The 25,902-nt window shown below is 58.4% G+C and overlaps 2 protein-coding genes and 1 long non-coding RNA gene across 4 annotated transcripts; 2 read left to right on the top strand and 1 right to left on the bottom strand.

Moving 5' to 3' along the window:
* The first annotated feature begins 47 nt into the window (after nucleotides 1-47).
* Nucleotides 48-5,333, top strand: LOC128119277 (uncharacterized). The gene is made up of 2 exons (XR_008221499.1): nucleotides 48-439; nucleotides 2,981-5,333. It is a non-coding gene; the product is annotated as an uncharacterized LOC128119277 (long non-coding RNA).
* Tmem59l (transmembrane protein 59 like) lies at nucleotides 5,173-8,514 on the bottom strand. Its single transcript, XM_052752646.1, has 8 exons — nucleotides 8,319-8,514; nucleotides 7,352-7,496; nucleotides 7,169-7,266; nucleotides 6,876-7,028; nucleotides 6,348-6,450; nucleotides 5,996-6,110; nucleotides 5,797-5,914; nucleotides 5,173-5,688 (listed from the first exon to the last, which is right to left on the bottom strand). The coding sequence occupies exons 1-8, from the start codon at nucleotides 8,466-8,468 to the stop codon at nucleotides 5,560-5,562; spliced, it is 1,011 nt and encodes a 336-aa protein (XP_052608606.1). The 5' UTR covers nucleotides 8,469-8,514; the 3' UTR covers nucleotides 5,173-5,559.
* A 5,523-nt stretch (nucleotides 8,515-14,037) lies between these two features.
* Nucleotides 14,038-25,847, top strand: Crlf1 (cytokine receptor like factor 1). Of its 2 annotated transcripts, none has more exons than XM_052752630.1 (9): nucleotides 14,038-14,353; nucleotides 19,668-19,949; nucleotides 20,189-20,318; nucleotides 20,455-20,624; nucleotides 22,738-22,895; nucleotides 22,964-23,132; nucleotides 25,043-25,230; nucleotides 25,329-25,371; nucleotides 25,579-25,847. In XM_052752630.1, exons 1-9 carry the CDS (start codon nucleotides 14,230-14,232, stop codon nucleotides 25,590-25,592), a joined length of 1,278 nt encoding a protein of 425 aa, XP_052608590.1. In that variant the 5' UTR covers nucleotides 14,038-14,229; the 3' UTR covers nucleotides 25,593-25,847. The 2 variants fall into 2 exon arrangements, with proteins under 2 accessions (XP_052608590.1, XP_052608589.1); XM_052752629.1 differs by having other exon boundaries at nucleotides 25,324-25,371.
* Nucleotides 25,848-25,902: the final 55 nt, after the last annotated feature.

Below are 25,902 nucleotides of genomic sequence, written 5' to 3'. Positions count from 1 at the left end.
AGGAAGATGTGGGGGGGAAGGGTATGAAGGGGCGGGGCCTGAAGAGAACGGGGGCGGGACCTGGGGTGGTGGGCGGGGATTGAGAGGCGGAGCCTGTGGAAGAGGTGGAGTTTAAGAACTGAGAAGGGTGCAGTAAGAGCCATGGGCAAGGCCTAAAGAGTGGGCCTGAAGAGGGAGGAGTCTGAGGGAGTGAGGACTGAAGAAGGAGTGGACTGAGGGTCCGTGAAGTCTGAGTAAGGTGGTTCAGGCAGGGCGTGACCCGAAGAGGGGCGGGCCTGGCGGGAAGAGGCCCGTAGAAGACAGGACCTGTGGGAGGAAGGGGTGGTGTCTTGGGGGCGGGGCCTGAGTTGGGCTGGGGCGGGGCTTGGCCTGGGGAAGGAAAGGTTGCATGGCCTATGCAGCAAATGGAGCCCTGTTACCTCCCAACAGAGCCAAGAAGGTGAGGGCGGCCTGAGGGGCGTGCCTGGGGAGGTATGCTGGACCAGGAGAGTGAAGGTTTGGCGCCGCCCCTGGAGGAGAGAAGGAGCCCAAGATGATGACAGGAAGGGTCTGGTCTGAGGAGGCCGTGGTCATCGGATGGGTGGGGCTTAGGTCGTGCCAGGCAGGGCAAAAGGAAAGGTGGGGTCTTTTTTTTTCTTTATTTCTTTATTTCTTTATTTTTGGTTTTCCGAGACAGGGTTTCTCTGTGTAGCCCTGGCTGTCCTGGATCTCGCTCTGTAGACCAGGCTGACCTCGAACTCACAGAGATCCGCCTGGCTCTGCCTCCCGAGTGCTGGGATTAAAAGGCGTGCGCCACCACCGCCCGATAAGATTGGGTCTTGTGATTAGAGCGGACACTGCTGAAGGGTGTGGCTGGCACGGGAAGAAGGCGGGGTCGACGATAAGAGGGATCGGGACTTGGTCGGGTTACAGGGGGCGTGGCTAATAATAATGAGGGGGAGGGTCTGGAGCTTTCAAGGAGGGGCGGGGTTGGGGAGGGGCTTTGGTGTGAGGGGCGGACCCTAGCCTAAGAGGTGTGTATCCAGGCATGAAGGGCGGGGCAAGCAAGGTGAGAGCAAGGCAATTCACAGATGTGGGCGTTGCTGAGGACTGGTAGGGGCATGTTGGTTCAGACTGCACACCCTGATGAGAGAGGGTACCAAAGTCCCTGAGTTTACAGAATCTTTCTCCAGCACCTTGCCCTGAGCCGTATCCCTTTTCCAGCCTGAACACATCCCTCTGACTTCCAATCCTATGAACTCTCTCAGCACATGGTATACTCAGAATCTCCACCCTCAGGCCCCAACATCACTCTCAAATCCCCATCCCTTCTCCTGTGTCTGCCGCATACCCCAGCTCCCACTGCCCCAAATCCCTGCCCACAGAGATGCGTTCCGGCCTGTGTCTCCCAGGCTGGCCTGCAACTGAACTCTCGGGTCTCACCCTGCTGAGTACTAGACTGACAGCTGTGCGTCACACCTGGCTGGCTTTCCTTTCTCCTTCCTGCTTCTCTCCCTTCCGTTTTCTGTTTCGGGCTCTGTGGAGCACGAAACTGTCTTAAAAAGACTGGACTACAAGACCAGACTGCCCTGGAAGGATATAGACTACCAGGACCCTCAAGCCTTTCGATCATTTATTCTTCAGTCTTCTGGTGACCCATTATGAAACCCCAAGCATAAGCCAGGCAGAGGCCTTTAATCACGGCACCAAGCAGGCAGGGGCACGGCCATCGTTATTTTGAAGCCAGCCTTGTCAACACAGTGAGTTCCAGGCCAGCCAGTCAGCGAGGAAGGGCAACTCGTTCAGGTAAAAGCAAACACTAGCAAATACGGGGCACACGCCTGCCACCCCAGCACTCAGGAGTTCAGGGTCAACCTACCTACACAGCAAATTCAAGGCCAGCCTGGGCTACCTACAAAACAAAGTATGATCAAACAGAATGGGACATGGTAGGTGCTCAGACATTGTGACTGACAGACACCAGCCATCGCTGTGAAAACAATGAGTGTGTGCACGTACCAGTCCCCATGCTCTGGGGATGCACCCTTGTCTACTGAACATCAGCTTTGAGAATTTTGCTTCTAGCTGTGCTGTGTGCGAGCTCAACCCCACTGGCAGAGAGGCCCATAGCTTGCACACCCTCCACACATGCTGCCCCAAACAGTGGTGTCCATATGTGCGTACACTTCACACTCATCCAGATTCGACCCACATGTCAGACACACAGCCACAGCCTAGAGGCAAGCAAGACAGCATGCCTCAGGACAGTGCCTGTGTCTCCCGCTCCCAGGGCAGTAGGCTCTGGATGCCTCAGTGGCTTCAGGGTCACAAGGTAGAGGACCAGCCAGTGCAAAGGTCACAGATGGATGTGAGCCACCATGTGGGTGCTGGGAACGAACCTGGATCCTCTGCAAGAGCAGCCAGCACTCTTGACTGCGGAGCACTGAGCCAGTGAAGCCTCTGCCCCTTCCTTTTCTTCCTTCCTTTTTGTTTTGTTTTACGGAAGCTCTGGGCTGCTTTGGTGGCGCACACCTACCATTCCAGCATTGGAGTCTGAGGCACAAGCTCAACTTCAAGGCCAGCCTGGGTTATGCAGCTTCTCTCCAAGAAAGATAAAAGGAGTGAGTGGGTCAGGTAGACGGCGCCGCCGCAGGCGAACGTGCCTGCTACCAAGCCCAACAACCCGAGTTTGATCTTTGGGACACACATGGTAGGAAAGGACTCCTGCAAATCGTCCTCTGCCCTCTACACACACTGTGGCATGTGCCCCCACTCCTCAACATGGATGGATGGAGGCAAAAAAGTGCACTTTGGGGGGTGGGCCCATCCTGGTCCACTTTGACATCATCTGGATCTGGATAATCACACTGACAAACCCACTTCCAAGTGAAGCCACACTCTGGGCTTCCACTGGGAAGGAAATCAAGGACACCACTCCACTCGTTCTAAGGAATTAGCTGGTGGCGGTCATAGTTTTATTTCTTTGTGTGTGTGCACGCAGGTATGGGTGCCTGCCACAGTGGACACATGTGGAAGCCAGCAAGCAGTCGTGGGAGTCAGCTCTCCTTTTCCACCACGTGGGCTCCACGGACCAGTCAGATTCAGGCTTGGTGACAAGTGCCTTTATCCACTGAGAAATCTTCGCAGGCCCTTAGGTGTTTTGTTTTTGTTTTTGTACCAAAAGATATAAATGCAAATAAACTGCCACAAATTGAAAACTTCTCAAAGGCCCATCAACAGATGGACTGGTAAGCACATAGTCACACAACAGCACCAGATGTGATGAAGTTCCAAAACACTGTGGAAGAGTCCAGAGTGTTCCGGTGGACATGGAACATGGACATGGAAGGGCACAGTTTGGTGTCAGGAAGGGCTCAAGGGATAGCAATGCAGCAAGGAAAAAAATGAAGAGAGCCCCGCTTCACCCATGCAGACCTCCAGGGATGCAGCCAGGTGCACGGGAATTTGAGGACAGGCTGTGTGTCTATCCGTGTGACACTGAAAACAGCCCTTTGCTCATCCGTGGAGACAGGCCAAGGAAGGGGCTGCCTGGGGGAGCTGGCGGGAGTTGAATTGCAAAGATCTCTAGGAATGTTCTGGGTGACATGGCAAGACTATTTACAAAAACTCATCTGCTGAGTACTGACCGTGGCTGCAAGGATGCAAATTCTGTCCCAGGAACTGACTCCTTTGCTGGGGTAGTTGTGTAAGCAACCCTGGCCTGACGTGCCCAAAGCCATCTCCTCAACACTGCAGAAAAGGGGAAGCAGGCCCGTCTACTTTGTATTGTTTTACTTCCTTCATTTATTGTGTGTGCTCATGGGGAATGTTCATGTGTGTGGATGGCAGGGATCAGTCTGTTGTCACTCCTCAGATGTCCACTGTTTGTTTTTAAGAAGGGGGCTACACTCCTGTTGAGAGTTTAAATACCCTCACATCTGACTTGAGTTCTGGAATATTTTTGAAATATATTATAATGGAAAATATAAACCCATGGCGTGCATACTGGTCAGTGACAAAGGCCACTCCAGATGGTAAGAACTGCACAAAGGCAGCAGGTGCTTTAGCTGGGTCAAGGACAGCCTAAAGAAACAACGCCATCCATGCTGTATCAAGAGTAGAAGACAAGATATTCTAGAATGTTCCAGAACATTCTAATATTTTGGGAACATTGTAGAAAAGCCCAGAATGTTCCAATAATTCCAGGTGGACATGATGTAGAAGGTCACAAGAGGTGCCAGAAAAAGCTCAGGGAAAGTGATGGGGCCACGGTGGCTCAGTGGGAAGTGGTGAGGCGGAGCAGACAGAGTGTCGACAAAGATGTATTGAGAGCGGCTTCCTCAGTGTGTGGGACGCAGCTGCGCCCGAGACGCCCAGTGTGTCGCATCTGGCAGAGGGACCATTTATTACACCAATCATCACACAGTGAACAAGCAACTGCTTAATTGTCAACATGATAAAAACTATAGTTGAGACATTTTGACACGGGTTTTGGGCCAGAGTTGGGAGGCTCGGGAGAGTCCTTCAGGCCAAAGAGCTGGTCAGGTGTGCACAGGGAACAGCCTTCAACGCACAAGGAACAGCCCTTGTGGGGGCCAAGAGGCAGCTTTAGTGGGAATCTGACCTTTGCCATGTGTTTTCTCCAGGAGGAGGCCATGAGTCCCCATCCTTCCCTTACAGTGTTCAGGGTGTCCATGTTGCAGGCCTGCTGTACAGCAAAGCTCTCTTCTTACCTAGCCCTGGCAACACAGCTACCCCACCTCACCCCACCCCGCTGCTCTGTCCCCAGGGAACTAGGATGCTGGTTCCCATGGCAACCCCCTGCGACCTGGACACATGGGTGTTCCTGCAGCTTGCCATGAGCCAGCCAGCCAGACACCTATTACCATTTGATCTGCATGCCACACCAGATGACAAAGAACAGAACCTTGGGGACAACTAGGGAAACTGAGGCTTCAAGGACTGCATCAAGGTTGGATGTCAGCCATGTAGTCAAATAGCCTTTTCTCTCCTGACATTCTGGTAGAAACCATGGCTAGACACCGGCAGGGGAGTCCTGAGTTCTTCATGGGGCGGAGCCCCTGCTTAGGATCCCCAGTGAGGGGCTGGGGGGCGTGGCTGGAGATTCCTCTAGTCTCCCTGCTCAACCCACTTCCCTAGGGCAGGCACAGACTGAAGCAGGCTCAGCCACTCTATCTTTTTTATTCACTTTATTTAAAGATTTACTCCTCCTCACCCCCTCCCAGCAGGGAGTCCCCATCCCTCCCTTTTGTAGGGCTGGGTCACCAGAGATAAAGGGAAAGAGCCTGAGCAGAGGGGAACCCGAGTCCTCAGACCCCAAGAGCGGACACAGAGAAAGAAAAAGGTGACAGACCGGGTTCATAGCCAGAGCATGTGAAAACGCCGAAAAGCCAGCCCCAGAGAAAGCAAGACAGTGGAGCTCAAGGGGGCTGAAAGACGCGCTGGCAAGCGAGGGAAGCAGGACTGGGGGTAGACAAGGCCAAGGCTGGTCCCCACCCTGACCTTGGACTTCAGGGTGCAGAGTGAACGAATATGGAGGGGCCCCCTGCAGGCCAAAGATTACAGCGTGGTCAAATCTAGCTTCAACTTGTAGGGCGGGGGGCTGTCCTCATAGGCAGGTGGCGGGGACGGGTACAAAGGCCAGGCTGACTCCATCAGGAGACCCTTATGCTGCTCTGCGGTCAGAGGCTGTAGAATCGGGGCAAAACCCTCATTTGGCTTACCAGGGCAAGCAGGAGTCCCCAGCCCTAGACTTCCTGCCCCACCCCAAGACCCTAGCCACCAGGTGCTACTCACTTGGAACCTGAGGTGCTGGCCCGGTGTGCTGACCAGGGTACAGCAACTCAGCCACAGCATGATCAGGACGGAGAGGAAGAGACAGCAGAACACCACCCACCGAGGCAACCCGGAACGCCTGTCTCAAGGGCAGGCAGGGCTCAGCTGCCTGCAGCCTCATCCAGCAGCACCTAGCCCAGCCCAGCCCACGGGCACCCACCGGGACATGCAGCTGAAGAAGTCATTCTCTTCTGGGTCCTCAGACTCCACCTTGGCCTTGCTGGGCTTCACTCGGGTCTTAGCTCTCCTCACTTTGTCCAAGGGGCCTAGGGGATCTGGAAGGTGGGGGGCAACTTAGTCGTCCCCCCCTGCCCCCCCCCCCCCGCCTCAGCTAAGAGAGCAACCTGGTAAGAAGTGGGAACAAAGGTCAGGAATTGGGCAGGAGGAGGTGTAGGGCCGGAGTGGAGGTGCAAGGGATCCTGGGAGATTAACTACAGAACGTGGAGATTGCCCACGAATCCTGGGAGACCGTGGAGCCCAGGACACTGGTTATGGAATTGTTGCAATCTTACCCATGTGTAATTCCAGGCCCTCAGGGTGGGACCCCCTCAGGGTCACCTCCACTCGCTGAAGACGACTCCCTTGGACGGCAAAGTTCTCTACCACAGGTTGGGTCTGAGCAGGGAATGAGATGTCACAGAAAGACCCAACTGGGCTAGAGTTCCTTGTTTGGGTGCCCAGGTAGCCCTAGGTCTCCTAGGGGTCAGGCAGGAAGAACAACGCCCCATAGACCTTAAGCCCTCTGATAACCCAGGAATAGGAAGACACCCAGGCCAAGGACACAATTACAGATTGGCTAAAATGGTCACGGACACAACTAGTGTGAACCCCTATTCAGGTAAAACCCCATATGGAGAGCAGGTAAGATGTCTCAGTGAAGAAGGGTGTTGGCTGCCAAGCCCATGACGGAGTTCTGTCACTGGGACCTACATGAACTGGTGAGAACAGGGTCCTAGATGTCACCTTGCCTGAAGCTTCTCACCAGGACTTCACATGCCACGAGGTGACCACTGGGTGGTTCACCCTTTCTCAGCTCTCACCTGGAAGACCACCACCTTCCGGTTGTCTGTCTGAAGGGAGTATGTCCAGGTGGAGGACACGAAGCCCTGGGCGGAACTCATGAGGCCGTTGCACATTGTGGAAAGTAAGCTCAGCAGAGACAGAGGCCCCCTGGGCAGCTCCAACGCGGTTTTCTGGGAAGGGGAGGCCCAACCCAGCAATATCAGTAAACTCATGCTGGGAAACTGGGCCGCGGGGAATTAGACTAACAGTCTAACAGAGACCCCGTCCTCCAGTGGGTTAGCTGGCGTTCTCTGAGCCCCTTCAGGGTTACCTTCTGCTCCGGCCGGGTCTCGGCTTCGGGGGTCTGGCCCCAGCATCCCTCACTGCAGGCCCGTTGCTCTGCTGCCTTCCCGTAGGCCTCAGTGCAGGCTGTGGGCCAAATGATGGAGTCACGGGGGCTGCTTCCCAGGGTACCGCTGCCACAGCCCCAGGTGCCCCAGCCCCGAGGACTCACCAGCTTCACATTCCGTCTCTGTGGCATTGGTCCCAGAGCTCCTGGCCACGAAGCGGCAGATGGAGAAAAGCCGACAGCCACGTTCACAAGCACTGGTGAGGACGGCCTTGTTCTTCAGGGAATCTGAGGGGCCCTCCTGCTCACGCTGGGAAGGGAGACAGGGACTCAGGCAAAGGGCCTCAGGGAAGAAGACTGAGGTCACCTAAAAGTCCAGGAGACTGAAGTGAAGTTGTGGGGAGGCAGGATCATCATGGGGAGGGCTTTCTAAGCAGACTGGACAGTGAAGGCCCTGGTAGAAGGAGCAGTGGACCCCAGAAATCCGCAAGGTGGAGGCTGGCAGGGAGAGCTTCTCAGAGAAAGGCAGAGAGCTTATCCTTTTGGGGATGGGTTGGAGCAGAGCTGGCTCAAAGGGGAAGGCAATGAGAGGGATGTGGATGGGGAGGTGCCCAGTAGTCCTCGCACAGCGGGGGTGGAGGGGTGGGGGGTGAGCTCCAAGGCTTCTTAGGAGCAGGTCTCAGCCTCCCTTGGGCATATTCCCCTACACACACACACACACACACACACACACACACACTGCGTTCATCCCAGGTGTCAATTCAGTCCTCCCTGGAAGGAAGGACAATTCTGAGACACCCCTCCCCCCTTCAAGTCACCCCCCATTGCAGGCACCCCAGCTCCTCCCCCTCCTGAAGAGCCTCCATCCACACTCCTCGCCACTTCTAGGGACTCTCGCGCCGATCCAAGGGTCCTGCATCCCTTCCCTACCTAAGGAACCCCCATCCCAGGTCTCCTAGCAAGGACCTCTCCCACAGCCGAGGTTCCCCCATCCAGACCCTTCCCCCTTCCGGGGACCCTACTCTCTGGCACTAGCAGACTGAGGCTTCGCATCCCCTCCCCCACCCGAGGGTCCGCCACTCAGGCCACTCCCCGTTCCCAGGAACCGGGTTCCCGGGCACCCGTCTCTTACCTGAACGGGCGGCGAGACAGAGTGGCTCTGGCGACAGCGCTGCTGGCACCTCTGCGTGTCCCCGAGCTGCGGGGCAAAGGGGTCGCGCGCCGGCGCTGGGGCGGCCTGCGACGCCAGCAGCAGCAGCAGCGGCAACGCGACCGCAGCCATGGCCGAGCGTGCGCAGCGCGGGCCGAGTGCGGGCGTCGGGATGCGGGACCCGGGGTTGACGTCACTGAGCGAGGCAGCCTGGGAAGGGGGGGGCTGCGGCGAGCGGGGCTGGCAGGTGAATCCCCACCCCGGCCCGGGACACCTTGATACTCAAGGCTGTGCACAGTCTCTGCCCGGACTTGGACCTGCCGACCATGGAGACCAGGGAGGGGCCTGGTCAGATGCGGTAACACTTAGGCCACTCAGGGATGGAGGCAGAGAACAGACAGGATCCTTAACCAAGGAATTAAAAAACAAAAAAAAGAGGAAGTAGAGCGAGGAGGAGGAAGGGGACCAGGAGGATGGATAGGCTGAAGGCCTAGGAAGATGATGGAGGAGGTAGAAGGTGGGGGAGGGGCAGAAGAGAAGGGGACGGGGACTGAAAGATGGGGGAGGGGAGGAACACAGTGAGGGAGGGGAGGGAGGGGTAGGACAAAGGCTCTGGAATGGAGGGAAAGGAGGCTGGAAGGAGAAGGGAGGCCAGGAGGGGCAAGAGGACGATAGGGCTGGAGCCAGAGTGGATTTGGAGCTTCAGAGGGCACGGAACCCCAACCCCCGACCACCAGCCACAGTCTGCTGCTTCTGGGACACTAAGATTCTTGGAGAGATACCTTCCCGGCAGCTGCCTCTTCCAGGAAGTCCTCGGGGACCTTCAAGGCGCAGCACTAGGGTGGCCTCCGTCCATTCCAGCGCAGAAAAAGGCCTGAGGGAACCCAGTGTCTCCCTGGGACTAGGAGACCCCCACCACCCTAGTGAGCAAGGCCGCTGGGCCGCTCACTTTTCCAATTTGATGGGAAAACTTGAGGCAAACAGGGATACTGTCCGCCTTGGGTTCGGAGGTCTCCCCAGCCTTCTCTCTCCAGGAGCCGAGGCCAGGGCTCTGAGCCCCACTGGCCTGCTTGGCACAGGTGCCAGCGTCCCGCGAGCCGCGTCGCTCCGCCCCAGCAGACAAGGAGGCCGCTTGAAGGGTCGTCGGGTCACAGGGAGCCGCAGGTTCCGGCCGGGAGGAGGGGCTGGCGCGCCCCGGTCCCCGCCGGCCGCTGGCTTTCATCTCGGCGGCCCCGGCCGGCCCCCACGTGGCTTAATCAGGCGCGGCTGTGCCTGGCGGACCTGAACATCTGGATCCCGGCGCGGCCCCTCCCCCGCCCCTCCCAGGCTGGGCCTCCCTCCCATCAGCGCACCCCTGGCAGTCCCTGCGCACTGGGACCCCAACTAGCTCTCTAAGTCAAACGCCTTGGCGCATGCCCATCATCCCAGCTCGAGGAAAGGTTGAGGCAGGAGGATCGCCGCGAGGTCAAGGCCAATCTGGGCTACGAAGTGAATTGTAGGTCAGCCTGGCCCACAGAGTGAGACCCTGGCTCAATAAACCAAACACAAAGCCTGCTTCCCCAATTTACAGGTGGGAAACCTGGCATCCGGACGCCTGGGCAGAGCCGGAATTCAAGTTCACACTTGTCATTTGCAGAGTCCCGGGCACTTAACCCTTCCGCAATCACGGCCCTTCATTCATTTCAGACAAACACTCCTTTCAACGAAGATTGTCGTGCCACGACTATTTTTTTTCCTTGCAAGAGCCCTATAGGGTAGGGCTGCCCCCCTTCCAAATTAGGTCATTGGAACTCGGAAAGGCACAGGGGATGGGCCTCGGTGACAGGATACAGGAGAGGAGAGGCTGCCAAGGTGGAGAGGATGGGGGCTCAAGAGAAGCCGGGCCTGAAAATTCCAACAAGGAAGGCTGAGGCAGGAGGATGGCCAAACATTTGAAGCCAGCTTGGGCTGCAGGAGGGGGAGGGGAGCGTCGATAAACGTGCAAAATAACATCCCGTACTTTTTGCGAAAGGAGAAACTGAGGCATGAGGGGTTGGGTCGCAGTCTGGAGCGCCCCAGCGCTGTTGGTTCCCGCTCCCTCCCCCTTTCCGCTCCTCGAGGCCGCAGGGGGAAGCGGAAGAGGACTTGACCCCGGCCCCCCAGGTGAGCCCGGGCGCCCCTCCCGGCGTTCCCGGGGGAGCTGGTCCAGGTGAGGGGCGGGCGGCCGGCGGGCGGCCGGGGTCGGATTTCAGGAAATCCGCCGACATTCCTTCGGGGCTTAAGAGGGAAAGTTGACTCGCCGCCGCCCCGCGTCTACCCCCCCACTTCCTACCCCCCGGGGCGGCGCGGCCGGGGGCGGGGGGCGCTGTCCGCGTGAATCAGCGTACTCCCAGCGTCCGGGAAGCAGCCACCCGGGTCAGGGCGGGCCGCAGACAAGCGCCCTTTGTCCCTGGCCGCCCTCAGCACGACCCTACTGACCCCCACCCCCAAGCCGAGCCCAGCCGGGCAAGGCTGGGTGGCGCCGCTCCTTGCTGACGTGGAGGAAGCCGTGAGAAGAGGGGCGCGATTCTCCCCCAAACAGCTGATCATCCTGGGACGCAGCACCAGTCTCTTGAGGGTGCAGAGAAACAAGGAGCCCGGGCTTGGTGGCCCCAGAGCACACAAGCCCAGGCTGGGACCTCCCCACATGCATCTCTAGTACTTCAGTTACGGCACACTATAAAATTGAGGTGTGGCATCTCCACTGTCCAGGCTGAGGCACCAGGGTGGGGAGAGGGCCTGGGGCACCCGCAGACCCCAAACCAGGCAATCAGACCTTCACTTCCCCATTACCCAGAGCACGACCAAGTACAGGCTGGAGGGGTGGTGACCCTGGAGGAATGGTCAGGTCACAGGGAAGGGCATGGGTCGGCTCTGTCCTCCTCAGACAGGCTTTGGTTTCCACTGGTCCTGTCGCTGTACCTCAGTCTCGAGTGGTTTTCATCTGGTAATCCAAGGCTGGTGGAATCTCCCTGATTTAAACCTGCCCTACTCCTCTACAGGAGACCCCTGGGTGAAGAGTTCAGGAGTAATGAAGAGCCCTTCCAGCCCCCCCTTCTCACATTCCCAGCCACATTCAATGACTTAGGTCAATATTTGTCAGAAGGTACACCAAAAGTACCCTCCTTTCCTGAGCAAAGAGAGGGCCGAACCGGGGAGGAAAGAGTTAATTCCATGGGAGCGTGAGGACAGGGAATGGGTGGTGCACCTTATGGTCAATTCCCTTGGCCCAAAGGGCAGAGGTCAAAGACCAGAAAGGGATGTCTGCCAGCTTGGGTCACACAGCAAGATGAGGTGTGTCTGGCCTACTCCGAAGCCCTGGGTCACATCACTTGCCGGGTCTGTTTTCTGGCTTCTTGGAGGGTCAGGATTCTTTCACGACTTTTTTCTTTTTGTGAGTATTTTTTGAACTTTTCAGGCCCTCACTGGCGCAGCATGGAGTCTAGAGCCCTCAGGTGTTCAGGACTTACACAGTTAGGTGCTGGGGAGCCAGCGCTTTGGTGGCCTGTGCTAAAAAGACAGGGAAGGACAGTGAAGGGGTCAGCAGGGGCTCGAAAGCCACTCACGGTAGAAGGCTTAAGAGGAGTCTTCCCAAAATCACAGCCAAAGGGCTAAGGCCCCTAAAAGCAACGAGCCAGGCATTTGCCCAAACAGCCAGCAGGCTGGACTGTGGGACGGTGGGCAGGGCAGAGCTGGGTCTCGCTTCTTTCAAAGCCCCTCGGCCTGTGGTTAAATCAAAGACAGCAGGGAGGCGGAATGAAGCCCGGAGGAGGCCCTCTCAGCATCTCGGGAGGACGAAAGGCCTGGACCAAGATTGGGGAGGGGGCTCAATCTCAGAATGGGGGTGTGTTTTGGAACCAGGGCCAACAGGATTGCTGATGGATTGTCCGTGTGGGAAGAGGGGAAAACACTCATTCACGCAACTCCCAGGTTGCTGCCTGCAGCACCTGGGTACATGGGGAAAGCTAGTCCTTTCCACCGGGGACTGGGGGAGGAGGAGCGTTCAGGAAAAAATGAAATAAAGATCTTTGCTGCAAAAGCCTCCCAGGAGCCGAGGTTCCCACCTCCCCTACCTACCTATGCAGAGGAACTGGAGTAGAGCAGGCGCTGTGGGGGAGGGGCCGCGATGATCCTGGAAACGTGGCCAAGACCGACTACCTCCACGTGACCCACTACCCCCACGTAGCCCTCTAGGCCACCTGGCCACATTTCTCAGAGAGGACCTGCAGGCCAGTGGGCCACTTCTGCACCTTCTAGTCTCACCAGAGTTAAGGCTGGTTGGTTGGTTGGTTGGTTGGTTTTGGACATTTCTTCTGTACTTGACTCTTCCCATGTAAATTTTATAATTGTCCCCAAATTATCCACTGTGTAAAAGAAGAAACTGGGGTACAGGAGGCCTGGTTTGCCACCAGCAAATGGCAGTGGCTTCTTTGGTTTGTATTTCCCGCCTTTGTCATTTGAGGCTGTCCGGGGGGCCTTTAAGAGAAAGGCAAGCCTCTAAGGCAATCGCCGCTGGGTGGGAAGAGTTGAGCCCTTCACTTTCGGGGAGCTGTGGCTGGGCGCTGTTACCCAGTCTGGGGGTGAGACCACCCGGGAACTCTATTTAAAGAGCCACCTCACCACAGAGACCTTGCAGGCCAGAGACCTCCTTTCCCTTCGTGGGCATCCGGATAGGGTGGAGACGAAGAGATCAAGGAGATGAGATGCCAGGGCTGGGCTGGCCCGGGAGGGTTCCCTAAAACCCCAAACAGTGGCCAACAAAAATAACCCAGAGAAAGAATTGGGCGCTCAATCGGAGATAGCTACGCGTCGCTGGAGGCTGCCCGCGTTACCTGAAGTTGGCGGGCGGCGCCTGTTACAGCGATTACTCACCGCGTGGCGCACCCCACCCGCGGGCCGCTGAGTGGATTTTTCCGTGGGGGGATGTGAAGAAGTCTAGGAAGAACTCCTTTGCACCGATGCCCTCCTGGGAACTAGGAATGCGGGGTTCAGTCCCGTTCCCCAAGGGACACACCTCTCCCGAGTGCCCACACATAGGGGTTCCCTACGCACGCTACCGGACATCCCCAAACCTAGCACACGCAGAGGACAGGCGAGGAGTGCGACGGGAGGCTGGGGACTTGGCGCCTTCTGACTTTTATTTTTTTTTCCTGCGCGGGCAGAGGCTGAGCACCGAGGATGGAAGAGAGAACGGAATGAAGACAGGGTGGGGACCGGTGGGACCCGCGCGCCCAGGGCGTGGGATTCAGGGACAACTTTCAAAGCCTGTGCGGAAGAAGAGGGACTGAAAGGGAGGATGGATGGGTTCAGGGACTGCTGGGTGTGTAGGGGACACACGAATCATAGAGGGTACAGAGGCCCCCGTAAGAGGGGCAGGGCGGGGAAGGCGGATAGGAAGGATTGGGGTAGACGGCGGGGGGGGGGGGGGGGGACACTGGAAAGGCACCAGGGCTGCGAGCTAGGGACCGATGCGGAGTTAGGGGCACAGAGTCCCAGCCTGGAACGGGCGGGGCCGGAGAGGGAGATCCCATGGGCGGGTGGGGAAGGAGTGGGGGGCTTCACACAGGAGGATGGGGTGCGCTAGGATGGTGGCGGGGCGGAGGCCGGCCGGGTGGGGCGCGCGGTGCCCGCGGGCGGTGGGAAGGACGGTGCGGGGCCCGCGATTCCCCCCCCCCCAGGGGCCGGGCCGGGGGCGGGGCCGGGCGGGGCGAGCGGCGCATTAGCGCCTTGTCAATTTCGGCTGCTCAGACTTGCTCCGGCCTTCGCAGTCCGCGCCCAGCGACCTGCGGACAGCCCCGAACCCTAATCTGCACCCCGCAGAGTCTCCCCTGCCCCATCCCGGGGTTGCAGTCACCGCCCGCTGCGCGCCACCCCCATGCCCGCCGGTCGCCCGGGCCCCGCCGCCCAATCTGCGCGGCGGCCGCCGAGGCCGCTGTCCTCGCTGTGGTCGCCTCTGTTGCTCTGTGTCCTCGGGGTGCCTCGGGGCGGATCGGGAGCCCGTGAGTACCGTGCGCCCTGCTTCCCACCTCCCCTGGGAAGCCAGGATCGGGCGCCCCGGGGGGCAGCCGCGGGGGAGGGAAGAGGGGGCGCGAGCGCCACCTGGACAGCCCGGGAACAAAGGAAGGCGGCCCTCGGGGCGCCCTCACCTGCGGGGCGCACGGTGCCACCACCCAGTGGCCCAAGAGTACCCGGTATGTGCCCGAGGCCTTCTTACCTGGGTCGCCTTTGCGAGGCCATCCGGCCAGGCTCGTTTGGAGGGACATCGTAGTGTCCCGGAACCCTCTTCAGGGTTCTGGGACGCCTCGGGGAGCACACGTCTGCGTCCTGGATCACAGAGCGTAAGGGACGCCTCACGGGCCGGGGGCGCACGCTTGGGTGCTTTGGGTTGGGTGTTGGCACGGAGTGGGGTCCCCTCCCCCATGAAATGAACCCCGCGGGGAGGGTGGGGCTGTATCGGGGCCCCCCTGCTCTGACCGCCTGGCGTGCGGCCCAGGGGGGTCCCCCGGGACGTGCCTCTCCGCGGGGCCGACGCCGCCCCCTCCCCCCCTGCCACAGACCCCACGCTTTGGGATCCTCGAAGTCCCCTCCACCGGTGGGGCTCACAACCAGCCTCATTCAGGCTGCGCTGGGTTGAAAGCCTCCAGCAACTGAAATCTCATCTCGATGAGAAGGAGCGAGAGCCAGCGTGTCGGGGCACCGCGGGCCCAGACTTCATTGTGTAAGGGGCACCCAATGGGGCTCAGCTGCCGAGAGAACCCCACTGTCCCTGGAGGAACTCCTGGCCTTGGGCCCCATCACCCAACGCTTACCCTACTCCCCGCTCCCCGCCAGGATACGGTCTCCACATCCAGACCCTCTCTGGGACACACCCAAAGACACACAAAAGAACCCCGCTGGCTTGTGTCCCGTCACCCTGCCCTCCGACGCGCGCTGCAGCCCAGATGCGTATTCGCACACCATCGCGGCGCTCGCATTCCATCCTCGACACATACACACACACACACACACTCACACACACACACACTCACACACGCACGCACGCACGCACTCCTGGTCCCACATTCATTCCACAGGGGAGGCAACACTGGGGCATGCCTTTGGCCGAGTGCGCTGGACGACTTCTTACTCTCTGTATCCCATCGGAGGACACAGGCCACCCCGCTGGGGCACCACGCTGCGCTGCTGCTCCGGGGCTAGTAGCCTGTGATGTTTGGCTGTGGACACCGCCCCCCCCCCCCCAATAACGGATCCACACTGTAGCTTGCCCAAGGCTTCTGGGCAGGTGATGGGGTGACAACCCTGGACCTTTCTAGGGAGCTGGTGTCTCTGCCAGGTCGTGGGTAGTCTTTGAATGCCACCAATAGCGCTAAGCTTTGTTTCTGGGCGGGCTGCAGAGCAACAGGCGAAGGTGGCCGGGTGGGGGTGGGGGTGGCGCGTGTTTTTTCCTTTAAGGGGGAGAGAAATTAAATAAGAACTTCTCACACCTCTGCAATCTGTTTGTACTTACGGTGTGCCTTAACACCTGACCGGCCGGCCGGTGGGTCGTAAAAGTGTGTGCAGGTACCAGCGGAACAGGACATGGAGACCCCTGGGGGACGGCTGGGATGGAGGCCACCTTCCCGCTGGCCTTTCAGGGAATCTCACACTTTTCCCTTTTAAAACACATGGTGTTCTTTTTAATAACGGCAGCAACTCCGCATTGGGAAAGGGGAAAGACGCTTGTTTAGGCCCCAGCTTTGTGAGGGAAAGGAGGGGAAGAGGGAAGGAAGGAGGGTGTCTCCCTCTCCAGGGTTAGGGGGCTGCAGCCGGCTGCTCCTCTGCCAAGCTTGGCATGTGTGCGCCCCAGTCCCCAGTGGCCTTGGCCCATTGTTCGTGGAAGCCAAGGAGTAGGCTGGAGTCCTCTTGCCCTAGTGCTCCAGGGTGCCAGGCCTATGCTTCGCCCCTGTTCTCAGACTGGAGACGTCTTCCCTGTTTTATGGAGGATCTGGGAAGGGGATGCCAGGTGTCCTGAGTACTGCTGGGGGGCTGCACCCAGTTGTCCTGAGGAGAAACTTGGGCTGTCCTGTCCAGGCTGGCTTGGCCTTGCTCCTCGCCCCCCCCCCCCCCCCAGCCCCGAAGGGCAGCTGCAGCTGCCGGCGAATCCAGGCCAGGCGGGTGTGGTAAAAGGGCAGTACCCCCGCCAGGACCCCCCAGAGAGTCCCCTTCCTGGCCAGACAAAGGCCAGGGAGGAACAGAGGGGTGTGAGCATCGCCCCGGAGTGCAGACCGTGGGGTCCCGGGTCGGGGCAGTGCCTCCCACCCTGCTGAGGGGGGCGCCCGGGCAGGAAGCGGTGGGTGGGCCAGGGTACAGACGCTGGCACGTCCCAGTTCATGCCGAAGGAATTCTGAATTAGCGGGCGGCTGGCTGCCTGGGACCTCCGGGGCGGCCCCCTGGCCCCCGCCTCCTCCGCGCTGGCCTGCTCCATCGGCTCCTTCGCACGGACGCCGAGACCTCCGCCGAGCCCTGGGCCAAGCCCCAAATGCAACTGTGATCACAAGCTCCAGCAAGACCCGCCTCCTCCCAAGGCCGAGTTTGCCCGGGAGAAATCCTGCAGAGCCGGGCCGTGTCACCTCACCCGTGTGGGGCATGAGGGACCGTCCAGGGCCTCAGTTTAGCTTACCAGGAGCCTGGGGGTGGTGGGGGTAGTGATGGTGATCAGTGCAGCCCGCTCCCAGCCACTTGGGGAACCCTTTGTAAAAACCCAAGTCTCATCCCCTCTGCCCCCCCACCCAACCCGGCAGTCAGTGTCCCTCCCTGAGTGTTGAGAGCCCTGCAGTCTTTGCTGACCTTTGCCCTCACTTCTGCCACAGGGCCTTTGCACACACAGGCCTCCTTGCCAAGTGTGGCTACTGACTCACCTGCCTTTGCCTCTTGCTTACTTAACTCTGGTCCCAGGGCCTCAAGCACACAAGGCTACAGTCCCAGCTGTACTTTTTCTTCTCTTCCTCCTTCCTCCCCTCTCTCTTTTCTATTTCTGTGACTTTATTGTTATTTTTTGGGGTCTTTCAAGACAAGGTTTCTCTGGGTAGCCCTGGCTGTCTCAGAACTCGCTCTGTAGAGCAGGCTGGCCTGGAACTCAGAGATCCGCCTGCCTCTGCCTCTCCAGTGTTGGGATTAAAGGTGTGCGCCACCACAGCCAGCGAGGAAAAGCATTTTGTTGTATTTTCATTCCCCTGGTGACCTCAGTACCTGGCCCACTGTAGGCTCTGAATGAGTGAATGAGTGAATGAGTGAATGAGTCTTCCTACCCTGGGTGAAGAAGTAGTCTCAGAGAAGTGAATGGAGCTAGGTTTCCAGACAAGCTGGGAACATTTGAAGCCCGGGACAGCCTGGCTTACCAGCCTTAGGGGGCTCCCTGTGAAACTTCCCTCACACCTCCAACCATCCTGTGTGGCCGATATCAGGATGGCCACTGGCCAGGAGGGGAAACTGAGTCAGAAGGGCTTGGAATATGTTCCCCTTCCCATCCCTGAGGCTTTGATGTCCCCCTGAAGTCCCAGCCTGTGAGTAGGACAGCTATGGGCCACCCTAAGGGAGGGCAGGCCAGCAGAGAGGCTGGTTGTCCCAGGGTTCGTCACAACAGGGCTGAGGTCACTTCCTTAGTGGCATCACAGTGGCCCTGGGGAGTCAGTCCTCTCTCTACCCCGTGGATTAGGAAGACGGGAAGATGGAGTCAGAGGGTGCTTGGGAGTGGGGTTGGGCCAGCTCTGGTGACAGCGAGTGTGGGACCCGAGTCAGGTACAGACATGTGCCAGGCCAGGGCTTTCCTATCTAGACGCGCCCACGTTCTCGTGGCACATACGTGAGAGTTGGGGTGTCAGAGAAAGGAGGAGGAGGAGGAGCAGGGAGCCAGGCCAAGTTGGGTGTTCATGTGTGATCCCAGAACTCTGGAGGCTGGGGCAGGGGGGTGAGGAGGGTGGCAAGTCTGAAGACAGCCTAGTGTGCCTAGTGAGACCTTGTCTCCAAAAGAAAGGAGGAAAAAAGTCTCATGGGCTGGTGAGATGGCTCAGAGGGTGAAGGCGTGTGCCTCCTGACGTGAGTTCCACCAGTGGGACCACATGGTGGGAGGAGAGGACCAACCCCAGCCAGCTGACGTCCACAGTGCATTATGGTACACACAGGGAGCTGTAATCAATTAACAGAAAAGACTTACTTAGATCTGAGTGGGCATTCATGACTAACTTTTTAAAAATTTATTTATTTTTGATGTTTTCATGTGGCATGGAGGTACTTTTTTTTTTTTGGTCTTTCAAGACAGGGTTTCTCTGTGTAGCCCTGGCTGTCCTGGAACTCATTCTGTAGACCAGGCTGGCCTCAGACTCAGAGATCTGTCCGCCTCTGCCTCCCAAGTGCTGGGATTAAAGGCGAGTGCCACCACCGCCCTGCAGAAGTGCACACTTTTAACCCTAGCTTTCAGGAAGCAGAGGCAGACAGATGGCCTGTGAGTTCGAGGCCAGCCTGCTCTACATAGTGAGTTCCAGTTTCAGGCCAGCCAAGGATACATAGTGAGACCCAGTTCTCCTCACCCTCCCTGCAAAAAATCCCAAAATGTATTTTGTGCTGGTGTATATATATGTATGTCACAGCATGTAAAAGCCAGAGGACAGCTTGTGGGAGTCGGTTCTCTTTCCTCTACAATATAAGTCCTAGGTTCAAACTCAGGTCCTCAGGCTTAGCAGCAATCACCTTTACCCACTGAGCCATTTCACTGGCCCCTGATTAATTCTTGGTTGATTCTTTTTTTTTGTTTGTTTGTTTGTTTTTGGTTTTTTGTTTGTTTTTGTTTTTCGAGACAGGGTTTCTCTGTGTAGCTTTGCGCCTTTCCTGGAACTCACTCTGTAGCCCAGGTTGGCCTCGAACTCACAGAGATCCACCTGGCTCTGCCTCCCGAGTGCTGGGATTAAAGGCGTGCACCACCACCGCCCGGCTCTTGGTTGATTCTTGAGATAGGGTGTCCTGTAGCTCTGGTGGGCACAAACTCACTGTGCACTTCTGACTCCCCTGCCCCCACCTCCAAGAGCTGCAGTGATGGGCAATCGGTGCTCTCCTGGCTGGGACTGGGACGGTGCTGGGCTGTGGTGTCTCAGCTGGCTTTGGCCTTGACTCCATTGCCTTGGCTGCAATGGGTACTTAAGCCTCATTGATTCTGTTTATCTGTAAAATGGATGACAATTAGCACCTCCTCAAGACTTCCAGATCCCTGGATGTTCAAGAGGATTAGGGGCTTGTGGTGGTTCCATCCCATGCCTGACAAGTGTCTCTCTTTGACCCTAGACACAGCTGTGATCAGTCCCCAGGACCCCACGCTTCTCATAGGCTCCTCTCTGCAAGCTACCTGCTCTCTATACGGAGACACACCTGGGACCACCGCCGAGGGTCTCTACTGGACCCTCAATGGGCGCCGCCTGCCCTCAGAGCTATCCCACTTACTCAACACCTCCACCCTGGCTCTGGCCCTGGCCAACCTCAATGGATCCAGGCAGCAGTCAGGGGACAATCTGGTGTGTCATGCCCGGGATGGCAGCATTCTGGCTGGCTCCTGCCTCTACGTTGGCCGTAAGTGGGGCCCCAGGACACCCAGGGCTAGGTCTTTGGGAGAAATGACAGGTTTGGAGAGTAGAATATGGGCCCTCTGTTATGGGGCGGAGCCATAGGCAGGCTGGGTTGGAAATGAGCTTGCATGCTGGCATGGTCACACCCAGGACAGGCACTGTAGCTCTGGGGACAGCTGTGACTCCACTCTTCCGTGTGTACCCAGCTGCTTCTGAAAAGCTCTGTCACCTTTTCCCTCACAGTTCCCCCTGAGAAGCCTTTCAACATCAGCTGCTGGTCCCGGAACATGAAGGATCTCACTTGCCGCTGGACACCGGGTGCACATGGGGAGACATTCTTACACACCAACTACTCCCTCAAGTACAAGCTGAGGTTGGTGCCCAGCCCAGCCTTGCTGTGTGACTTCAGGCAGATACTTGCCTTCTCTGATCAAATATGTTCCTGTTGAAACTCTGGGGCTGCAGAAACTGGGTCTAAGGACTAAAAGGGGACTCTCCTGCCTCCACAGGTGGTATGGTCAGGACAACACATGTGAGGAATACCACACTGTGGGTCCTCACTCCTGCCACATACCCAAAGACCTGGCCCTCTTCACTCCCTATGAGATCTGGGTGGAAGCCACAAATCGTCTGGGCTCAGCTCGATCTGATGTGCTCACATTGGATGTCCTGGACGTGGGTGAGCCCCCAGTGTCCACCCGGTTTCTGTCCCAGACGCAATAGGACCTTCCCCTGGAACTCGTAGGTTCTTCTAGGGATCTGCCCCCCAGCCATGGTAGTTGCAAGATGGCGGGTGTCCACAACTCAATGGAAAGACCTTCCCCCCAAGACAATCAAGATCCCCCCACTCTTCAGAAAACACCTGGCCTTATTGCTCTCCCCTCAGCAGCCCAGGTGTTCAGGAGGGAGTCCTGGGGGATCCAGGAGAGGGCGCCCAGGTCGGGAGGCGCCCCAGGAAGCCGAGGCCTGGAGCTGGGGGGTGAGGGTGGGAGGCAGGAAGTGGATGATCCCTGAGCAGAATTGGGCCTAATCTAATTAGGGTGTTCCCAGCCCAGAGCAGCCTGGGCCATTTAACCCTTTCAGTGCCTCACTGAGGACTCCGGGAGAGATCAGCTTGTACTCTCTTCACGGTCCCGCAGAAGGGTTCCTGGGTGCTCCTGGCTTGTTCCCACACCCCTAGTCCACTCTTCTCTTTTTGGCATCCTGAAGTGCCATCTGACCGTCAATTGTGCCCCGTGGCTGGCAGAGCTGCCCCATGGAAGCTCTTGGCAATGTGCAGGGCAGCAGAAGTGGACATGAGGTGGGGTACCTTTGGATGGAGCCAAACAGCAGCCTGGGGTGGGGTGAAATATGGTAATGCTTGTCATCCTGGTGCTCAGGAGGCCCAGGCAGGAAGATCACAATTGCCGAGGTCAGCCTGGGCTACATAGTGAGACCCTGGCTCAAAACACAGACAATAGCTTTAGCAGTCAGCTAGAGACTTGATACTTGGAGTGGGACTCAGGGCCTCACAGGTGCAGGGTGATGCTCACAGGTACAGGGTGATGCTCACAGGTGCAGGGTGATGATGCTCACAGGGGCAGGGTGATGCTCACAGGGGCAGGGTGATGCTCACAGGGGCAGGGTGATGCTCACAGGTACAGGGTGATGCTCACAGGTGCAGGGTGATGCTCACAGGTACAGGGTGATGCTCACAGGTACAGGGTGATGCTCACAGGGGCAGGGTGATGCTCACAGGGGCAGGGTGATGCTCACAGGGGCAGGGTGATGCTCACAGGGGCAGGGTGATGCTCACAGGTACAGGGTGATGCTCACAGGGGCAGGGTGATGCTCACAGGGGCAGGGTGATGCTCACAGGTACAGGGTGATGCTCACAGGTGCAGGGTGATGCTCACAGGTACAGGGTGATGCTCACAGGTACAGGGTGATGCTCACAGGGGCAGGGTGATGCTCACAGGGGCAGGGTGATGCTCACAGGTACAGGGTGATGCTCACAGGTGCAGGGTGATGATGCTCACAGGGGCAGGGTGATGCTCACAGGGGCAGGGTGATGCTCACAGGGGCAGGGTGATGCTCACAGGGGCAGGGTGATGCTCACAGGGGCAGGGTGATGCTCACAGGGGCAGGGCGATGCTCACAGGGACAGGGTGGTGATGCTCACAGGGACAGGGTGATGATGCTCACAGGGGCAGGGTGATGATGCTCACAGGGGCAGGGCGATGCTCATGGGTGCAGGGCGATGCTCATGGGTGCAGGGCGATGCTCATGGGTGCAGGGCGATGCGTACTCCTGTTTAGTGAGACCTCTGCCTCTAAGCTCCAGCCCCAGCTGGACAGGTTGCTGCTCTGTGCCCCTGAGGATAGGATTGTGTGTCTTCCATCAGAGACAGTAACGGTGTTATCAGCTCACTCTAACTGCTGCTGGCTGTTTCTGGAATATTAAGTGACAGTGGTCTACCAGGCCTGGGTGAATAGACAGCAGGTGTGTGTGGGGGCGGGGGGCGGTCTGGCAAATGTAGGCAGGCGTCCCAGGAGCCACTGCAGCCTGGATCACATCACTGGGAGGATCTGTCTCCAGACAATTCTCACCAAGCATTGTCCTCAGGGCTGGGCCCACTATTGCAAGCCTTTAATCCCAGTATTTGGGGAGGCAGAGGCAGAAGGATCTCTGTGAGTTCAAGGCCAGCCTGATCCGCATAGCCAGCTCCAGGCCAGCCAGGACTACACAGTGAGGCCTTTTCTCAAAAACAACAAAAGAGACATCTCCAGTGACCAGGCCTGCTCCACCCTCAGTGACCACGGACCCCCCACCCGACGTGCACGTGAGCCGTGTTGGGGGCCTGGAGGACCAGCTGAGCGTCCGCTGGGTCTCACCACCTGCTCTCAAGGACTTCCTCTTCCAAGCCAAGTACCAGATCCGCTACCGAGTGGAGGACAGCGTGGACTGGAAGGTGCCCGTCCCGCCCCGGACCCGCCCCTGACCCCGCCCCCCGCATCTGACTCCTCCCTCACCGTGCAGGTGGTGGATGACGTCAGCAACCAGACCTCCTGCCGCCTAGCGGGCCTGAAGCCCGGCACTGTATATTTTGTCCAAGTGCGTTGTAACCCATTCGGGATCTACGGATCAAAAAAGGCGGGAATCTGGAGCGAGTGGAGCCACCCCACCGCTGCCTCCACCCCTCGAAGTGGTGAGCACCTCTCCAGGGCTGGCTGGCCCCACGGGAACCCCATTCCAGCCTGTCTCTCTCTTTCTTTTTGAGACAGGATCTCAGGTAGCCCAGGCTGGCCTCGAACTCCTGATTCTCCTGTCTCAGCTTCCAGACAGAGTGCTGGGATGATAGGCAACCACCACCACACTCTTGAGACTGGCCATGTCACACTTGTGGCTCCGGACTCTATTTAGCCTGTCATTTAGCTTGGCGAGGGGTGGGAAGCAACAATGTGACCTATTGTAAGAAAACTGAAAACTACTACACCTTTTGTCCCACACTGAGACCACAGTGCCTTGTGTCTTCCACGTGGGGTCTCTACTGCTAGCCACCCCTCCCGCCCTTGATATAAGGTAGCCTTGGCTGCCTTAATGTTTGGAATCTCCTTGCCTCAGCTTCCTGAGTGCTCAGAAACCAGGCATGAGCCCCCACTTTTTTGAGTCCCTTTCTCAAGACGGGAGGGCTTGAGGTCCACTTGTTTGCCCTGCAGACTTTCTGAGCTCCTGGACATGCATTCCCTTCTATGAAACATGTTGCCTGAAATGTCTGACCACAGTTTCCCTATCTGTCCAAGGCTAGTGCCCCCCTTAGTATTTGCAGGCAGTTGAGGAGGCCCCCATTCCCTAGCCCCTTCCATCGGTCCCCCAAGAGGGAAAGAATGCTTTTTCCCTCATGAGGACACGGAAACTGAACTCACACAGACACATACGCTCAGTTTGGTGATGATGAGATAATGGGGAAACTGAGTCCCGGAGAGAGTCCTAGAGGAAGAGAGGGTCAGAACCAGCGCTTGCAAGCTCTCCAGCCCCCATCCGGGCCCCTCCAGGTTCTGGGCTGGGCGGGAGCGAAGGCAGTCGGGAGGGGCCGAGCCTGGAGCTTTGGCCCTCGCTCGTGCCCAGCACCTGCGATTCTTGCGCGGGAGCCAGGAGGCGGCTGCGTCCGCCCGGGAGACCCGGGAGGCCGGGGGTAGGGTGCGGGGGGAGGCAAGCAGGGGCTGCGGGGGCCGAGGCCGTGCCAGGGCCTGTCAGCGAGTCCCCAGCTTTATTTATGACGTGAAGCCGATGTCCTTATCCGCTGGCCTGCTGGGGGATGGCTGCGCCTGGGGGTTGGACCCGGGGCCGGCCTCCACCTGGCCCTCCCAGCCCACTCCGTGTCACACCCGATCATTTTCTCAGGCTTATCTTGGGGACCTGCCCCTTGAGCTGTGCTTGCTGTCTCCCTCAATTTCTGTCACCCATTTTCTCAGAGCCTTTTCTTTTTTTACACTCGTATAATTAAACAACTTTTAAGATCACTTGTTTTTGTCTGGTGTGTGTGCTTCGTGAGCCTGCGTGCCACGGCACACATGTGGAGGTCAGATGAGAACTGTGAGTAGGCTTCCCCCGCCGTGTGGGGCCAGGGCTGGTGGCCCAGGGCTGGTGGCAAGCACAATCGCCAGCCAGCCAGCCATCCAGCCAGCGCCCCCACCCTGCCCCCTCTGGCTCTCCCTCTCTCTGGAAAGTCGCAGGTAACCCAAACTGGCTTTGACCTCGCAGCGATCCTGCCTCAGATTGCCAGTGCTAGCATGACAAGCTTGTGCCACCATGCTCGGGGGAGGGACCCTCTCTCCCAGTGACTGGGGGCGCAGCCCAGGCTCTGCCTTCCCGTTCTTTGTCTGGTCTCACCTAGTTTCCATTGTTTTCCTTTCCGACCGAATACCCGGTTTTGCCCCCCACTAACTTGGTCCTCCTTGCCCGTCTCCATCGCCATCCCGCTGGGTGATGCCCGGGTCCACACCTGACACCCTTTCCAACTTGCCCGCCGCCGCAGGTCTGGTAGGGGAGGCCGCGGCTGCGCCCGCGTGCGCCCCCTACCGGCTGCGCCCCGACACTGCTCTCCACTCTCTTTAGAGCGCCCGGGCCCGGGCGGCGGGGTGTGCGAGCCGCGGGGCGGCGAGCCCAGCTCGGGCCCGGTGCGGCGCGAGCTCAAGCAGTTCCTCGGCTGGCTCAAGAAGCACGCGTACTGCTCGAACCTCAGCTTCCGCCTCTACGACCAGTGGCGTGCTTGGATGCAGAAGTCACACAAGACTCGAAACCAGGTAGGAAAGCGGGGGAGGTCCGCGCGGGGGCGCGGGAGTCGAGGACAGGCACCGGGTGTGCAGCCTCCACAACACTGCGCTCTTCTTTCCAAGCACAGGACGAGGGCATCCTGCCCTCGGGCAGACGGGGCACGGCGAGAGGTAAGAGGGTCCTGGTGGGTGTGGGCTGGGCAGTCTACAGAGCGCCTCCCGCCCTCAGGTTGCTCAAATCGGAGCTCTCCTCTCACCACTTACTTAGCATGTATGAGCACCTACTGCATACCAGCCTCAGGCCAAGCACTTTACTGCATGATCAACCAAGGCACAGAGAGGGATCCAGGCTTAGTGTGGTCTCTTTTCTGCTCTCAGGCCCTGCCGGATAAACTCTAAGAGCAAGCCATCCTCCTGCCTCTTGCAGACCCGCAGGCTCGCCCCAACTCCTCTGTACTCGCTTCAGGGGAACCGGAGAAACATCACTAGGGGCTGGGGCAAGCACAGTGAGCTTCCACAGCCACAGATCTGGTCCGCATGATGGTCAGCTTGGGTGTACCCCACTGTGGATACGGTTGGAGTAATGACTTTGGTGACCCAGGGTCCTCCAAGAGTCTCCTTAAATAAAAGTTGTTCAGGTCCTCTGATGGTGTGTTTGAGGCCTGTGTGGTCTGGGGGATCGGAACATCCTCCACCTCAAAA

The sequence above is a fragment of the Peromyscus californicus genome, unplaced genomic scaffold (genome assembly GCF_007827085.1).
Source record: "Peromyscus californicus insignis strain IS unplaced genomic scaffold, ASM782708v3 Scaffold_23__1_contigs__length_62951481, whole genome shotgun sequence".
In the NCBI taxonomy this organism is placed as follows: domain Eukaryota; kingdom Metazoa; phylum Chordata; class Mammalia; order Rodentia; family Cricetidae; genus Peromyscus; species Peromyscus californicus.
Note: the sequence above shows the minus strand (reverse complement) of the source record. Positions and strands in the feature narration are given on the sequence as shown.

Coding starts and splice junctions, on each gene's coding strand:
- Tmem59l (XM_052752646.1), bottom strand. CDS start 8,468: ATGGCTGCGGTCGCGTTGCCGCTGCTGCTGCTGCTGGCGTCGCAGGCC. Junction 7,029..7,168: donor AGACCCGGCCGGAGCAGAAG/GTAACCCTGAAG, acceptor TCCCCTTCCCAG/AAAACCGCGTTGGAGCTGCC. Junction 5,689..5,796: donor GCCAGCACCTCAGGTTCCAA/GTGAGTAGCACC, acceptor CCGATTCTACAG/CCTCTGACCGCAGAGCAGCA.
- Crlf1 (XM_052752629.1), top strand. CDS start 14,230: ATGCCCGCCGGTCGCCCGGGCCCCGCCGCCCAATCTGCGCGGCGGCCG. Junction 23,133..25,042: donor TGCCTCCACCCCTCGAAGTG/GTGAGCACCTCT, acceptor CACTCTCTTTAG/AGCGCCCGGGCCCGGGCGGC. Junction 25,372..25,578: donor CAGACGGGGCACGGCGAGAG/GTAAGAGGGTCC, acceptor TTCTGCTCTCAG/GCCCTGCCGGATAAACTCTA.